Source organism: Lygodium microphyllum, chromosome 7 (assembly GCF_053477565.2).
Source record: "Lygodium microphyllum isolate KBCC chromosome 7, Lygodium_microphyllum_v1.1.10, whole genome shotgun sequence".
Taxonomy (NCBI): domain Eukaryota; kingdom Viridiplantae; phylum Streptophyta; class Polypodiopsida; order Schizaeales; family Lygodiaceae; genus Lygodium; species Lygodium microphyllum.
In genome coordinates, this window is record NC_141141.1 from 89,542,870 (window position 1) to 89,559,805 (window position 16,936).

The window sequence follows — 16,936 nt, forward strand, 5'->3', positions numbered from 1 at the left end:
AGTTTGCATTGGAAGGCTTTCCCAAATGGAAAGGACTATAGATTGTAACAATCTCCTTTAATCATACCAAAATGACTATTAAAAGCTACTCAAATTTAGCCAAAAGCATTTGGAGTGCTTGGTTCTTATTAAAAGAGTTCACCTACCTCTTTCCCAAGCAAAACTTCACCCTACCTTGGTTTGGCTTTGACTCTATCTGGCATAACATCTTTCATGGGACTATATTAGTAGGCCTAGTTCCCTTGGCATACAAGGTAGACAAAAAGGGGGTCAAACATTGGAAAGACCTATGGGATTATGAAAGAGGTGATTGGAGAAACATGGAAGAACTTAAATAGAGATTAGCCCTAATAGATGTAGAAACAAGACTCATTCAAGATTGACAAAACTATTGGGGACCCAACTGAAAATACAACTCAATAAACCTTTCAATATTAGGGGCATTTGCTAGAATAATGACAAACCCCTTCTTTCAATACAAGAGTTAACAAACGAAACAAATAAACCAACTAGCAAACTCAATAATAGATGGAGCCTAAACTAGAATGCCCACTAATGGAACTACATATTCCAAATGAGTGCATTGAGCCTAAAGCCTTAGGTCTCATGTGGTTAACTCTCCTCAACACATTATGGACTAATGAAAGAGCTAAAGAAATTGGCACAGGTGATGGGCTTTGCTCCATGTACAAGAATGAACGAGAAATAATATCTCATCTCTTTCTAAGTTGTACTATTAATGAAAAATTATTGAATTTTGTGCAAGTTTTGATAGCTCCATTCCACCCCACAAAGATTGCATGGAAAGAAATGCTGCTAGGAGAGACTTAAGGAATATCTCAAGTTATTTGGAATTGGCCAAGGAGCAATTATTTATGGCAAATATGGATAAGCAATATTTGACTAGGTGTTAGTGAATCCATGGTTTGGTTTGAATCCTAAATTTTTGCTATAGGTTACAACCAAAGGAAAACAAATAATAAAGGAATGCACAAAGTACACGGAGTCAAAGAGGAATGGAAAAACGAAAGGGAAAGCAATTGGAGAAGCAATAGGCGAAGGTAGGGAGCTCAAAAAGATCACCAATCAAGAAGACTCAAGCTAGAGGAGTGTGAGCACATGTTGCATGAGTTATTTGACAAACAACGCCAATAGGTACTAAATGTCAGGAAACTTTAAGCTCCCAAACATCAGAGTTGAGAGTTGTAAATAGGAAAAACATTATACAGAAAGCTGGTTCCTATGAACCTTGTAGTAGTTCTGTTTTGCACAAGGAAGGATTTACTGTTTAAAGTCCAAATATATATATTTTTCCTTTTTAAATACAACCTAACATTTTCAAGAAAATAAAAAACCCACCTATGCTGGTAGCTTGCATGGATCACTCCTTTATTTGTTAATATATTCTCCCTGCATTATAAAAAACTTGGTCCGTTTGTAATCTAATATGTTTTCGCGTCCAAAAGGTTTCATCTTCGTATACAGGCGAGTTCCATACTCGCATCCTAAGTTCTTTCCTTTGTGAAGGTCGCTTTAGTGTGAAAGAACCTTCCTTGGAATTATAGGACTGACTTTCTTCCGGTGTTAGGGTTTCTCCGAGACTCGGAATTCACAGGAGAACATCGTAGCCATCGCCAGCGCCCTCTCGAGGTATTTGCGGTCATTCCTCAGGAGATTGCCGTGCGTCCTTCAGGCCTTCTGCGTCTTTCGGACGTTGCTTTTCTCCAAATTCAAGGCTTAACGTACGGCGTGGCCTTAGTTTCTGCAATCAGTCTGTTGCTGAGCTCCTTATAATTGATACAATCAGGTTTGATGGACTTCGATGAGTACGAGTACCTCGAGAAGGCAGTAGAACCTGAGGAATTTCCTAAAGATTCAAATGGTATTACTAGTGAGAGAGGCTCTTCAAAGAGAAGAAGTGACGGGGATTCACACAAGCGTGACGAGAGAAGCAAAAGGTCGAGGGAACACGAACTAGAAAGATCAGAGAAGTCTGATAGAAACCGCAGTGAGCGAGAGAAATCAAGGGATGTAGAAAGATCAGAAAGGCACCGGGACCGAGATAGGGACAGAGATCGGGAGCGGGACTATTCAGATAGGGATAGGCGCAGAAGTAGCAGGGATATTGACAGGGATTATGAGAAAGAGAGGGACAGAGATAGGGGCCGTAGCAAGGATCGACGGTCTCACAGCAGAAGTCGTGACTACCATACTGATAGGGACAGAGACAGGGAGAGGGAAGGCAGCCGAGTAAGAGAAGACAGGGAGCATGGTATAAGGGATTATGATCGGGAATATCGGTAAGAAGTTTTCTTTTGATCCTAGGTTCTGAAGCTGCTTGTTTTTATGGTATGTTAGTAACGATAGGTATTCAGAGTAGTAGATTACAAGGAACATGCTTCTTTGGATGTGTCTTTTGCATAGATGTCAATGTTTGATGTTGTAGTGCTAATGTTGGAGATTGCCATGTTAACTTTGTTCTGGATTGATCTCTCCCATTAGTTTAAAAGGGTCAGTTTCTATGAAAGGATGGCAGTAGTTATGAAGGCATTGCAGCAATTCGAGGGGGATGTTTAGAAAGTCTTTGTCATGATCTACAAGTTTCTTTCAGTGTCTTTGCTTTTAATGTTTTCAAGCTAAACATTGTGCAATAGAAATGTGTAACTTTGACTTGTTTCCTTTGTCTTTTTAATCACAATAGAGACAAAGAAGGTTTCAAAGGCATTGAAGCCCTTGAAGCACTTACCAGCATTTTGTTCAAGCTATCTTTGCTACAATAGCATAGCTACCAAGTTTGGGAAATGAGGATTAGATAGAAATGTATAGGCCCTCTTTAAAAACATCACTTTAAACCATATCGTTGAGGGGATGGACTCTACCATAGGTGGGGCACTTAACATTCAATTCTTTCCACCATGAACAATTCTGTGGTGTATTCTACCTAATTTATCTTGTCTACCAAGATGATGTTATCGATGGTTGTTGATAATTTGACAACTTGGCTCGTTTTTATGACTTGGTTGGTTCTATCTACCTACCCTTTTTTTGGGGGGGCGGAGGGAGGAAGGGCTTATTTCACCCTCTCCCTTTTCTTCAAGGGGGATCAATGAGGAATGATTATAGGGAATGAGAGCTTGAATGCTTCATCAATTATGATTATTTAAACTTTTTTGGATTGGTTCTCCTATTTTAGGCTTTTGTTTTTCAATTCCAAGCACTCATTCTCTTATTTCATGCTTCTGGGAATGTTCGCTACTAGTGAAGTTTTGGTTAATGATTGCAAGCATTGAAAAGTTGCTCAAGATGAGGGAAAAAAGTCATTTTTTTGCATCAAATTTACTCAATGATAATATTGATTATAATGCTTTTATCTAGGGTTTGGGTCATTTATTTCATTATCTATCACTTGGTTTAAGAGACCGATTCATAGAATATATCTCACGCTAGTCTACGTTAACTCTCTCAAGATCTACAAGGTTGATGTAGAAGAAATATAAGTCATGGTATGTTGACTGATCAACATGGCCAACTCTATCATTAGTGCTATCGTTACTAGAATGGAAAATGAATTTAAGATCTAAATGAGTTGTAATTCTGGTATCCCTAGCTCTTGGCACAGTGTCCATTGTATCAATAGTGAAGGATTTAACATTGGGCATGCAGTGAGCAAGTGTATGAGCTATATGGTATGAGAACAAGACAAAATGAGCTTGGAAAATGTGCAATTTTCAAAGGAATCTAAGAAATGTGGTCTTTATTGATTTGATGATCATTTGAAAGCTTTGCCCACTAATCAACTCACTTAGGTTGTAAAGTAGGCTTGTTAGGTTTGATTTGATGAGTAGCTTACTTTTGATCAATTAGCCATTGATTAATTAGCCCTCAATGACATTCAAACTTTGACGAAAGTGCAATTGGTTACTCATTTAGAGAGTTGATCTTGGCTACTTGGGATCTCTCTGACTTTGTCTCTTTCTCTCTCATTTGAGCAGCCCAAGTTTGGAGACAACCATTCGTTACTTCTTTGCTTTAGAAATGGTAGATTTTAGCCGGAGTTGATAGCATGTATAGAGTGAGAAAAATAGTCAATCTTCTCTTGTTGGCATGAGGAATCCATTGGGCTGCTCTATAACTCCATTTATTGCAAGGTACAATGTTGCTTTTGATTTGAATTTCATCATGAGATCTTCAACCTTGTATACTTTTTTGATAACTTTGTTGCGAAGAAAGTGATTTTTTCTAGTTTCATTACAAGAAGTTTCTCTATTTGTGAGAGAAACAATGCGGATTGTGTGGGAAACTATGTAAAATAGTTGTCAAAGTAAATGTTCCATAATAGTTGGGCTCAAATGCTAGCTATCATTTTTATGATTTGGTAGGCGGAAGTGTTTATGTGTAACTTTGAATATGCTATTGTTGGTTGGAGGCTAGTATCAAAGATAACAAGGTCATTGAGTGCCCATGGATTAGTTGTGACACAAAAAATTACTAGATATTCAGCCATTTGCCTCAATTTGAGGAATATAGAGTACAACTCTTCTATCACAGGAAATACATGGAAAAATTAGGGAAACGTAAGGCAAGGCCAATCAAAATGCATGCAATACAACTGAAAGCTATTGTTCTTTGTTTTTAGGTATAAATAGAATAATGATTTGCTTTGGTAGCAGTGCATGTTTGAATTTACTCAGTCTGACAATGAATCGGGTGCACAAAGACTAGGGCAAAGCATTGTGATTGATGCTGTTAGGAGATATGTTAGTTCATGGCTGAGTTTGTGCATGTGATTTAGTGGGCTAGGGCACCAGAATATTATCTAGTTAGGCCTTTTACCTGGTTTTTTATGATGGCTATTTTGGCATTTTATATTGGCCGACCAACATCAAATGCTAGTTGGCTTGTCATTTATGACATTCTTTTGGCCTATTAAGCTTCTCCGCCACGCTTCATTCATCATTCATCTATCGTTCACAAACCCTTGCTAGAGAGAGAAGGCGGTGCTAGTGCCTTCACAACTAGTGACTCACATTGGTTTTGTACTATCTCATGTCTTGCTATATGGATTCCATTTTTTGAGTTTTCTTTGGAGTTCTCTTCTTTTGTAGTGTTCTTTTCTCTCTATCTTGTGTTCAACATTCTATTTCAGCATACGTATACACTTCCATTGTTGCATTCACTTCTGACATGGAATCAGATTGTAGGATCTATGTTCTTTTTGATGTTCTTCTATTGATTACAGGTTTGTAATACCTCTTTTGATCCGGTGGCCTACTATTGATTGCTTCCAGGTTGTTAGTTGTCTACTATAGTTTGCGTTTATTGCTCAGGAATTTGCGTTTTCAACTTGCGTCAGCATTCAATCCTGTTTTTGTTAGTTCGCTGCATTTATTGCTTAATTTAGCTTTCGTATTGGTTTTCTGACCTTGATTGCTAGTTGGACGACCTTGTGTACATGTTTTTTTTGGCCAATTTGGGTATTTTTTAGCTATATTTTGAACCCCTTGCAGTTGTCTTCCTCATCTTTTGATTAGATTTTGATTCCCACTTTGTATTAACTCTCATTTTGTGCAGCCTTTGCTATTGGTTTGGGTGACTTCTCTCTCTCTGTACCTTCTATCCTCTTTTCTCTTCTTATCCTCTCTTGATGGCTCCTTTCTGCACTTCTACTAATGATAAGCTACATTGTCTTGACTATCTATCTTGGAGTGCTATTATGAAAGCTTGCTTTGTGCAGAAGCGGTTATAGCATATTGTTTGTAGTGCTATTGCATGTTCTAAACGTCCTTTTTTAGTTCCATATAATTTTGACAAGGACAAGCATGAGGAAGCTTTAGTTACATGGAATATGGTTAATGCGTGTACTTATTATGCTATTTTTCGATGTATTTCTAAGGAAGTTCTATTGATGGTTATCTCTTGCTTGAGATCTTCAAAAGTATGATTGAACCTCTAGATGTTGTACGAGGCACCTTCTACCATGTATGGAGTGACACTTTATGGATAGTCCAGTAGATTAAGTTCGAGCCTAAGGACACTATCAATCGTTTTTGCTGTGTGTTACACAAGTGTAGAACGAGATTTGACACATGCAATTTGATCTTTCAGAGGTATATCTTGTGGGGATGATACTCTACAAGCTTTCTCGAGAGTTTGATGGAGTAGCCAATGCTTTGAGGGTGCAGACATCCTTGACACTTGTGAGCGTTATCCATTATCCATATGTCCTTCATGCTGCTTGAGCATGAGGCATCTCTGTGTCTACAAGGCAAGCTTTTATCTCATTATACATGTTTTGGTGAGGCTCTTGCAACTTCAAAGTGGGATGATAGGATGAGGTAGAAGGCTCAGCGTTATCTCTGTGGTAAGAAGGGATACTTGTGGAAGGATTGTAAAGAGTTAGTGGCTTCTAGGAAGAAGAAGAAGAAGTAGTAGGATGTGGATTTCTTTGATGAGTCCTCCTCTTCCTCAGATTTTGATTTTGATTCTTAGCCAAGGTGAAGGCCAAGGTGCGGAAGGGATCCTTGTCTTCAGATGGAAGGAAGGGCATGACAACCCCTCCTGTTGCTTTCTAGGATAGGTGATGTAGTTATACCTCACGACTCTCTACTGCCAGAGAGGGAATGTGAGAGGGTGGTGTGGTGGGGTTGGTGAGCCTCATCTATACAGGTATACAGATACATAGATTCAAGAGAGGGGTGTCCTTGACACATCGATTGAAGTCTAATGGATTCAAATCTTGGAGTTGCGATTAATATCTAGGTTCATGATGGTTGTTATTTGGTAGAGAATAGGATTGGCTTCTAGTTTGAGCTCATGAGGGGATACTTCAGCGGTTTGGCCAAAGGTTAGGATTCCATGGTCATGTATGTTTAGAGGCACTTTTGACAGGATGGTCTTGTATGCTACTGCGAGCCATTGACAGACATAGAGAGTCGCTTTGATTCTTCCCTATTTTCAGGAGCTGATATGATCGACATCGATATCAGTTTCTCTCTGAGGCACCTTGGTGATGGCTTGCACACTCACTGCTTGGGTATCCATGGTTCTACTCTAGTGGATGTTGTATGTACTATGATGGGACGTTCTCATTGTATAGTATTTTGTATCAATTAGATTATCCATGATTTGAGAGAGGGTATTAGCTGACATGTCAATTCATGGCTTGGTTTGTGCTTGTGATTCAGTGGGTTAGGGCATCAAGATATTATATTGATTATTTAGGCATTTTATTTGGTTTTTTATGATGGCTATTTTGGCATTTTATGTTGGCTGGCCAACATTAAATGCTGGGTGGCTTGCTGCCATTTATGGGTTCTTTTGGCCTATTTATTTCAAGCTCCCCCTCCATACCTCATTCATCATTCGTCTATCTTTCACAGGTCCTTGTTGCAGAGAGGAGCCGGTGCTAGTGCCTTGACATCCAGTGACTCACATCGATTCTGTACCGTCTCATGTCTTGGTATATGGACTCCATTTTTTGAGTCTTCTTCTGAGTTCTTTTCTTTTGCTGTGTTCTTTTTTTTTTTTTTTGTTTTGTGTTCAATGGTCTATTTAGCACACGTATACACTTCCTTTGCTGCATCCACTTATGAAAAATGCATGATTATGGTTGACGCTTTGCATAGTAGATCATATTAGTTTGAAATTGACAGTTGCATATATTATACGTTGTTGGAGTGCGCAACAAATATCTCAAATGTCACTTTTACAAGTTGATTTGATTGAGGATAGTATGGATTCATATGTATTATACTTGGTAGGGTGTAAGTGGATAAATTTGTTGTGCATTTAGTTAAGGTTGGCGAGAGCAATTGAGGACACTGTATTAGAGATAAGTTTGGGTTGATCAAAAGCAATGCACATGGGAATCATTGGATTTGAGAGATTTCTAGTTTGTGATAGCAAGTCACTTGCGATTTGTACAAGGGTTGAACAATGGTGAAGTAATACCATAAAACGCACCAACCTTTAGAGCCTATCTTGTGTGTTGTTTACCATGGAAGAACATTCTAGCTCTCCTATTCAGTGAGTGTTTTTGTTTATTTGTTGATCTATTTTGGGTGTGAAAGTTAGTTTATGTTCATTGCCCTTCACATTATTTTCGAAGGCATTTCAGTTGGTACTTTGAGTGCTCACATTGTTGTTTCAGTAGGTCTTTTGTTATCTTTGCTTAGCAAAGTTGCTGCCTGCCTTGGTAATGTTGATTCTCTATTGGGAAAAGCTGTTCTAAGTTTGTGGTTCTTCTTTTTGTTGTGGAGGTTGATTGGTTGCACTGCTGTTTTGCCTTCATGGAAGCGGACGATTGATTGTTGTTTGCATTGTTTTCGTCCTAGCACAATTGGCAAGAGATCCAAGTTATACTAGATTGGCTGAACTATCTCAGTGCATGTAGTAAATTTGTGCTTGAGATTGTGTACCAGGTCTTGTATCCAAGGGATCTTAGGAATTCTAGTGAGTGGCAAAAGTGCCATTTGATTGTATTTTCACATATTCCTGGAATAAAGAAGTAAAGAAATATTGGGTCTTGTATCTGAGGGAACTCAGGAATGCCGGTGAGTTTCGAAAATGCCATTTGATTGTATTTTTATATATCTTGGACTCATGGAATAAAGAAATAAATAAATGCTACAAGGGGTGCAAAGGCTTTATGCCAATGTTGTGTTTGTGTATTTGAGTATTGGTAATAGGAGCATCTAGCTCCCCTTGTATATTTGGAGATGTGGTATCACAATGTTTTCTGTTGTGGGAAGAGTTAGTCCGTGATGTTGCTGGGTAGGAGGTATATATGAGCTGCTTGTAGAAAAGCTGGGATTGAGCTTCTGAATCTCAGTTATGAAGGATTGTGATGACCTAGGGCTTGCTGGCTGCTAGGAGCTGCTCCTTGTGACCTTGATCAGAAGCATTGTTACCAAAATGCCATCCAAAAACAAAATGACAAGAATCCCATAGAAGGGGAAGCCCTTTTGTTCAACATCATATTGCACGTTCTTTAGTATGTATAATTGAGGTATTCTAAGGTATTTTGTTGTTGTCCCTGAGCACTGTAGGCTGAGTCAAAAACAAATGCGATGTGCTTTTAACTTCCTCAGCTCTTAATTAAGTAGCAAGAGATGCACACCAAATTTTTGGATGGGCTCTGGACTTTCGTAGATTTTGATTCTCAAAAGGAAATGTTGCATTTTAAAAAATTACTTTTTGTTCTTTGCTGATTTTTCATATGCTCGAATCTGTCTTCAGGTTCTACTATCATGTTTTAAGTTTTTCAAGTGCCCAATTGGATGGATGTTGAGATTTTGATGGTGACTTGCTTTTATTGTAAAAATTATGTAAACAACATGTTCATTATATTTGTATTTAATGAGTCTGGCATTTGCGAGTTACTCATAATACTTTTGTTCTGAACAGTCATTCCAGAGAAAAGAGGGAAAAGAAAGAGGAAGTTGCAGCTGAGCCAGAGGCAGATCCAGAGCGAGATCAGAGGACAGTTTTTGCTTACCAGGTTTTTTGTCTGTTTAAAAAATTGATTATTCCTTTTCCAATCAATGAAGCATCAAAGTTAGCTTGTTTGATATGTTTTGTATGAGGTTCCTTTTGTGTAGTAAGATGCAGTTTCAGTTTCCATGATTTGTACGTTTATTGATAAGCCTAAATATTAAATCCTCATATTGCAACTTGCAAAGCAGAATGCTGTATTCGTATATGAAATGATAAGTGTGAATTTTGTGAAAGTTGTAATATGCAGTAAGTGTGAATGGTCATTTTATGCAGGGATGCTGGTCTCCTGGTGATTGTTCCTCTCATTTCTTGTTCACAACAGCATTGATATGACTTTCTCAAGTACCATATAGACTGATAGTCTTTTCTTTGCTTCTGTCAGTTGGGCAGGGCGCGTTTGTGCCTTGTTATATGTGCTTCTCTGGATTTTCCTGCTACATTGACTTTTTTTCAGGCATTTTAATAGCAAGATAGTTTTGAGGGTTGGCCTGTGCTGGTTTTTGCTGTGCCCTTCTTGCTCATGGATGTGTGCTGTATGGCATCTTTAGCCAATGGAACATCCTTGCAAATCTCTTGGCCAGAAGATGGATGATTTAGACTTTATGCACATTCTTTTTTATGTCCCATGCCTTGCACTATTTCTTGTGTGTCAGGAAAGTACAGGTGATTCCTGCTATATCAAGTGCCTCAAGAGGTATGGGTTCATGACATCTCATGCCATTCTTTCACTTGGAATAGTTTTTCGCTAGAAAGAAAAAGCAAGTGAATGCCTGGTCTTAGCTATTTGGCTTCATGCAGGACTATGATTCTTCTACTATGATTGTTGACTCAGTCTGGAAGAAGTTATAAACATCCAAAGTGATTCACAGCAATATGATGACTTCTTCAAGGTCAAAGATTACTTCATGCAAATGCTATATGCGTGTGGTTTTGTGTCTGTCCACTACGCATGTTACACAGATTGACTTAATGTTGCCCTTGTATGGTCACTATAGGGGTTTTGGAATGTGCTTCGATGCAACTTTAATATCTATTTCTCAGGCTTACATGTTTTGGTCTATCGCTAGACGGTGAACAGGTGTGCCGCTTATTGTCAAGATAGCCAGTGGATGGTTGAAGGGGTTACAGCTTTCTTTTTGCTCATAATACGAGCTTCTGGGTCTCCCTAGCATGGTTTATTGCATGCAGAAGTTGTAAGCTTGAAATATGCTGCAACGACTTTCATTCAGTAGCTTTCTGACTGAGATGGTTGCCTTGTTTGCCATGTCTCTTCATGTTTGCAGAGTGAAGGTGTTCTGATTTAGTGGTCAAACATGAAGACGTTTTGACTTGGTGTTTTTTAAAAATTGGCTCTAGAGGTCAATTTGATTTAACAATCTGGTATCTAAGTGGTAGCTTGTCCTGAAAGCCTGCCTTTTGTTGTGTGTAAACTAGAGGTAGGCTTCTGATAAAGGTGCTGATAAGCAAGGTCAGCATTTTCTGAAGGTTGTTTTCTCATTATAGGTACCTTTCTTTCATGCACCTAGACTCTTAGAGACTATCTATGATAGAATTGCATGTGCACTGTCTCATGGAAGAGATGTGTTACATTTTACAGTGTTCTGAATTTGGAATGTGTATGCTGTGCTGAGTGTCCTCATTGACATTATATTTCTGAATCTTTGGTAGGTCTCATCAGTGCTTTAGTGATCTTTTTAAAGTTCGATGTTATTGGGTAAGCAGTGTAAGTTGCAGGAGGTTTTTGCATTGCTCAGATCTTATATTCCACATTAATGTGACCTTGAATCTTGGGTCTGTGATATTGCACGAGGAGCAACTCAAAGGGAAGTTTTATGAATCCCAGCACATTATTTTGACAGAGTGGCTTTCTGGCTGGTTGCAGATCTCCCTGAAGGCTGATGAGAGGGATGTCTATGAGTTTTTTTCTCGAGCAGGAAAGGTCAGTCATATGCATTTTTTTTTCTCAAAGCAGTAAAGGTTAGTTATACAATGTTTCCCTTGAGCAGGAAAGGCTAGTTGTAGATTTTCCTTGTATACGTGAGTATACATATCCATGATGTTTGTGAGAGACATTGCTACGCTCTGTGTGAAATTTTACAGGTTCGAGATGTTAGGCTTATCATGGATCGGAATTCAAGGCGATCAAAAGGAGTTGGGTACTCACTGGTTCCTGACTCAATAATGCAGCAATAACCAAAATAAAATGAGTGTCTAAGGGCTGCACTGCACGTGGTTACTTGATATACGCTGTTCTTCTGTTCAACCCTCATTTTTAGGCTGTTCCTCCTGTCCTGTTTCTTGTGTTGTATTTGTGGCAGTTATACATGTTTTCACTATGTTGGGCTTCAATGCCTTGTCTGATTAAAATCTGGTGTCAACAACATATAGTTATGTTGTGTGAGCTGTATTTCTTGGAAATGTGCGTTGATTTGCAAAATTATTTATTGATATGTGAAAATTTTACCTGTTTTCTACTTTGCAACTTTGTCAGGCTGTGGATACTAGAAATTATTGTAATATTCACGGATGTGGTGAATACTTTCTGCAGGTATATTGAGTTTTATGATGCAATGTCAGTACCTATGGCCATTGCCTTGACAGGTCAACCCTTGCTTGGTCAGCCAGTCATGGTGAAGCCTTCTGAGGCTGAAAAAAATCTAGTCCAATCAACAAGTACAGCCTCTGGAGCCAGTGGTCTCATGGGACCATATTCTGGAGGTGCGAGACGCTTGTATGTTGGAAACCTGCATCCTCACATAACAGAGAGTCAGCTGAGGCAGGTGAGGATGTGATATGAGATGGTATTTTTTTGCAATGAGCAACATGTTCATATACCTCTATAGTGGGTGGTTTTATGATGTGGTTACTGTTTATTGCCTAGGTATTTGAACCATTTGGTGTGGTTGAAATGGTTCAGCTTCCAACAGAACCTGACACTGGCCACTGTAAAGGCTTTGGTTTTGTACAAGTAAGGAATAAGCTAGAGTTGTTTCATGCTTGCCTCTGTAAATTGGACCAGCTCACTCACACTTGTTGTTGGTTGCAGTATGCGAAGCTAGAGGATGCCCGTGCTGCGCAACAGTCTCTTAATGGGACATTGGAAATGGCTGGACGTTTTATCAAGGTATATTGCTTATTCTAGTTTGTTTTCCTTGTTGGATGCAAGTGCGTGGCTTCATTACTTTCTAAGCTTTTTGTGTATTAATAGGTTATGGCAGTCACAGATCAAATGTCTGCGCAAGATGCTGTAGTAGCTCCTGGGGAGCTTGATGATGATGATGGTGGTGGTCTGGTATGGCTGTTTCTGTAAATTGTATCTCTGCCTTACCTTTTATAGGATCATTCTTACTAAATGGTTGGGTCATGCTTCAGTCTCTCACAGCTCGCTCAAGAGCTCTTCTAATGCAAAAGCTGGATCGAACTGGCACAGTATCAAGGTGTGGTTCTAAGCGCAGCTAGTATGAATAATGAGACAGTTTGGAGGAATGAAACATATTAATTATCATGTTCAGACCTCTGACAGAGTGGTATATGTTTTGCTCCCTGCAGTATTACAGCAGCAGCTGTTGCACCGGTCTTAAATGTTCTACCTACACCACCCACAGTTGCACCAATTGTACCGGGCTTAGGCCTTACAGGGATGGTTGGTTTACCCAACCCAGGACTCGGTGCTAATGCACTAGGGGCGACAACAATTGAACCAATCGGAGCACCTACTGACTGCCTCTTGCTAAAGAACATGTTTGACCCTAGGACAGAGGCATGGTTCTTTTCTTCTTACACCTTCCATGAAGGTATTTTGTGAAGATATTTGGGCATCTAATTGGGAAATGTTTTCTCCTGAACAGACGGATCCAGAGTTTGACCTGGACATCAAGGATGAAGTGCAATCAGAATGCTCTAAGTTCGGTGTGGTGAAGCATATATATGTGGACAAGTAAAGCATCTTTCTCATTGGTGATTAGAAACTGTACTATCATTGTGTGCAATTGCAATATTCCTAATCTTTTGGTGCAATATGTAGGAATAGTGCGGGTCATGTGTATCTTCGGTTTGATTCTACAATGTCAGCTATCTCGGCACAGAAAGCTCTGCATGGCCGATGGTTTGCTGGGAAGATGATCACTACTGTTTTTCTGGTAAGTAATTTGTATATTCTTGGATTAGGTTTTTGTGACTTCAAAACTGGTGATTTACTGTGTGTGTATCTCATGACTGCAGACTCCACAAGTTTATGAAGGCAAGTTCCCAGACAGTAAATAGATACCTGAGCTTCACAAGCCTGGAGTTAGCTGCCTTACTGATGCAGCTGGCAACAGAAGCAGGAGGCAGCTTTTTTTTGTAGAAGATACTGGCAATGGCGTAGCATCAACAGTGAATTCCTTGTATTGTGCATTATATGCATTCTTTCCTGAAGTTCTTTGTAAGCGAAAGATGTAATCTTAAAAGCGATAGTGAATACTGCATGAATTTGTGTGGTTCAGTGGTAACATTGGTTGTAATGGCTTATTCTGAAGTCATAATTGGACTGCGGGGCTCCATTTCTTTAACCGCATTAGTATTTTATGCAGTCTGATCTGACACATCAGGCCTATCTGCAAATTGTTATATCCACCATCTTATGGTCAAGTGGAAGTGGAGCCATAAGCCTTTTGATTTTATTTAGCACTGCAAATGACCAATCTATGTGTCATGTGATGTCCACGCTATAGAAATGACATGCATCAGTTACTCGGACAGTAACTATCAAGTCTTGCATTTTCACTCTATCTCTGTTTTCTGTGCTTTGTATGAAATGGCTGTCAATTTGAAGTGTTTACTTGAAAATGGATGTTGATTAAGCTATTAAGGTTGGCAGAACTGACAAGCTAGTGTCATGCAATTGTTGCTCGTCCATTTGGTAGATCATGAAACTCAATTGTCTTCCAAGTGGTATAATGCTCATAATGTTGATTAAGCGAGTTTGAGTTGTGCATAAACCAGAGCTTTAGTTTGGTGGACTGGTTGGAATTTCTAGCAATTGATTGATCTAGCAAGGCGCATATGGACAGCACGATTGCCATTTTGTTCTCGGTAAAAGTTTGTTCTCCGAGTGGGTGTGTTCAGATACATCCACTGAGTCAATCTGTCTGTGCGTTGAGGTCATGTTGTATTAATATCTAGGGTATTAATATTACCCTTCAGTTCTGTAGCAAGAGTTATTAGCATCCTTTGGGTCTTCTATTGTTTTGACAAGCCCCTTGTTTCACAAATATTGCTTTTCCAAATTTACAAACAGGTTTCCTTCACAATTGCAGGAGCTCATTCATTCAACTCTGATGTGCCCATGTGCTTACATCAGTGCACGCGTAGCACTTGTTTTAAGTGACTACCCTTCCAGCGATTTAGGGCTGTCAATGGACTCTTGCAAAAGATCGCATTCCATGCCCTTCTAGGGGCCACATTGATGGGTGGTATAAAGAAATGCAAGGAACTAGATGATGAGAAAGGCTAAGCCAATATTGGAGAAAAAAGGATTTGATTGGATGATACCATGGTAAATCACCAAGGAAACAATTAACTTTTTAGAAGCTATGCAAGATGAACTTACAAGTAAATCAATTAAAATGTTTCCTTGAAATTGAATTGTGGATCATAGGCGAACATATGCTAGAATGACTTAAAGCATGACATTGAAATTGCCAAGGTACAGGTAGGTAAGTGACAAAATCCATCATAGAAGAAATTGAGTTGCTTTATGATGATGTACTTGGCAACTTTTGTACCTTTAGTAGTAGCTTTTCTTTTTTAGTCAAAGGTACCTTGAAGTAGATTTTTAAAAAAAGTAGATCAATTATTTTAGGATGTGGAATTGCAAACTAATCGTAAACTCTAATGCTTTGATCTTCAACAAAAAATAGGTATGCAACTATTTCTAAAGCATGCAAAATTGATGCATCTCTGTGCATGCTCTACCAAGGCTGTCACAACTTGAAAAAATATCCAACACATAGTCGAGATCCTTTGTGAATGTAGCAAGGAGCCACCTACAAAAGAAACCATTTAGTAACATCCATAGCAAAAGCATGACTTATCTCAATGCAAAGTATAAACCAGTCTAAGAGTATAATGCACCTATAAAAAGCTAGTGATCTTTTTGCATCCCCTCGAACTTGTATGGGTTAACTTGTGTGCTCAAATGTGCCTTGGAGGTGTGTCTCAAAGAGGAAGCTATGAGAGGTGCGAAACTTGTATGGGCTAACCCTTTCGCCAGTCTCTCTATCATATGAAGGGACACACATTTCTTCATAAAATAAGCCAATAGTAAGGTCCATGACCTAGTTGTACACAGTCATCTTGTTACCTATTTAAACTTTTATTTTAAAAAGTTACAGGTTTGTCTTCAACACACTTACCTCCTCTCGAGTATTAAGGTGTTTATATATATTCTCACACATGAGTCCATGTGCGATGGAGCTTCAATCCAATGGCATGAGCCCCTCTACGCACTTTTCCAAAGTGTTGTGCAAGTTTCAAAGTCACTAAGAACCTCTAATTTGCCAAGAATTTATGGGCTAGGTCCATGACACCTTTGACAAGTGCACTAGAGAATGTATTCCATTCGGGAATTCTTTTCAAATGTAAAGATGTATAAGACCATGCAATATCACATGAGTTTATAAATTAATGCAATCATATATATCTTCTATCTCAAGGCCAACAATAAGCAAATATGTAGGAAAATCTGCAAACAACGTAGCAATCTCATATGATGAGACACCACCACATTGGTAAGAGTTGATGGTATTTTTCTCCATGAAGCACTGAATGCTAAAATTGAAAACATAATAACAAAGCATAAGCAACTACTACAATAGATATGTATATAAAGGATGGTGAAAAATATACCCATCCAATGCAAAATCATCGATTGATGTCACGTCTACCAATAGAGCATCTACGATAGTTTGGTATTGAAATCCTATCATCAAAATAAAGTTTGTTAATGGTATTTTCCTCCATGAAGCACTGAATGCTAAAATTGAAAACATAATAACAAAGCATAAGTAACCACTACAATAGATATGTATATAAAAGATGGTGAAAAATATATCCATCCAATGCAAAATTGTCGATTGATGTCACATCTACCAACAGAGCATCTACGATAGTTTGATATTGAAATCCTATCATCAAAATAAAGTTTACTTACAAATATTGATGTTGGCTAAATGCTAAGCATATAATGTAAAGCTAGAAACCTATATATCCGTCTTGCATATAGTGAGACGTCTACAAGACTCTTGTATAGGCTTTGATGACCAAGTCATATGAATGACATAGCTCGAGAAGGTGTATGCCGCAAAGATCCCTCAAAGTGACCCTTACTTTTTGCCATTTCTTTTCAAATGTTATGCATGTTAAAATCATCTTTTTTTGCCTAATTTGTAAAGAAAAATAG

General features: G+C 38.7%; 1 protein-coding gene across 3 annotated transcripts; it reads left to right on the forward strand.

The window, feature by feature from the left end:
- Positions 1 to 1,464: 1,464 nt before the first annotated feature.
- On the forward strand, positions 1,465 to 14,259 carry LOC148033677 (uncharacterized). 3 transcript variants are annotated; one of them, XM_087681618.1, is made up of 15 exons: positions 1,466 to 1,485; positions 1,589 to 1,650; positions 1,808 to 2,300; positions 9,406 to 9,499; positions 11,378 to 11,434; positions 11,596 to 11,651; positions 12,044 to 12,275; positions 12,377 to 12,463; positions 12,542 to 12,619; positions 12,704 to 12,787; positions 12,868 to 12,932; positions 13,045 to 13,255; positions 13,344 to 13,432; positions 13,520 to 13,634; positions 13,717 to 14,259. In XM_087681618.1, exons 3-15 carry the CDS (start codon positions 1,813 to 1,815, stop codon positions 13,756 to 13,758), a joined length of 1,698 nt encoding a protein of 565 aa, XP_087537744.1. In that variant the 5' UTR covers positions 1,466 to 1,485; positions 1,589 to 1,650; positions 1,808 to 1,812; the 3' UTR covers positions 13,759 to 14,259. The 3 variants fall into 3 exon arrangements, with proteins under 3 accessions (XP_087537743.1, XP_087537744.1, XP_087537745.1); XM_087681617.1 differs by having other exon boundaries at positions 1,465 to 1,485; positions 1,589 to 2,300; XM_087681619.1 differs by lacking the exons at positions 1,466 to 1,485; positions 1,589 to 1,650 and adding an exon at positions 7,380 to 7,459 and having other exon boundaries at positions 2,252 to 2,300.
- The last annotated feature ends 2,677 nt before the right edge of the window (positions 14,260 to 16,936 follow it).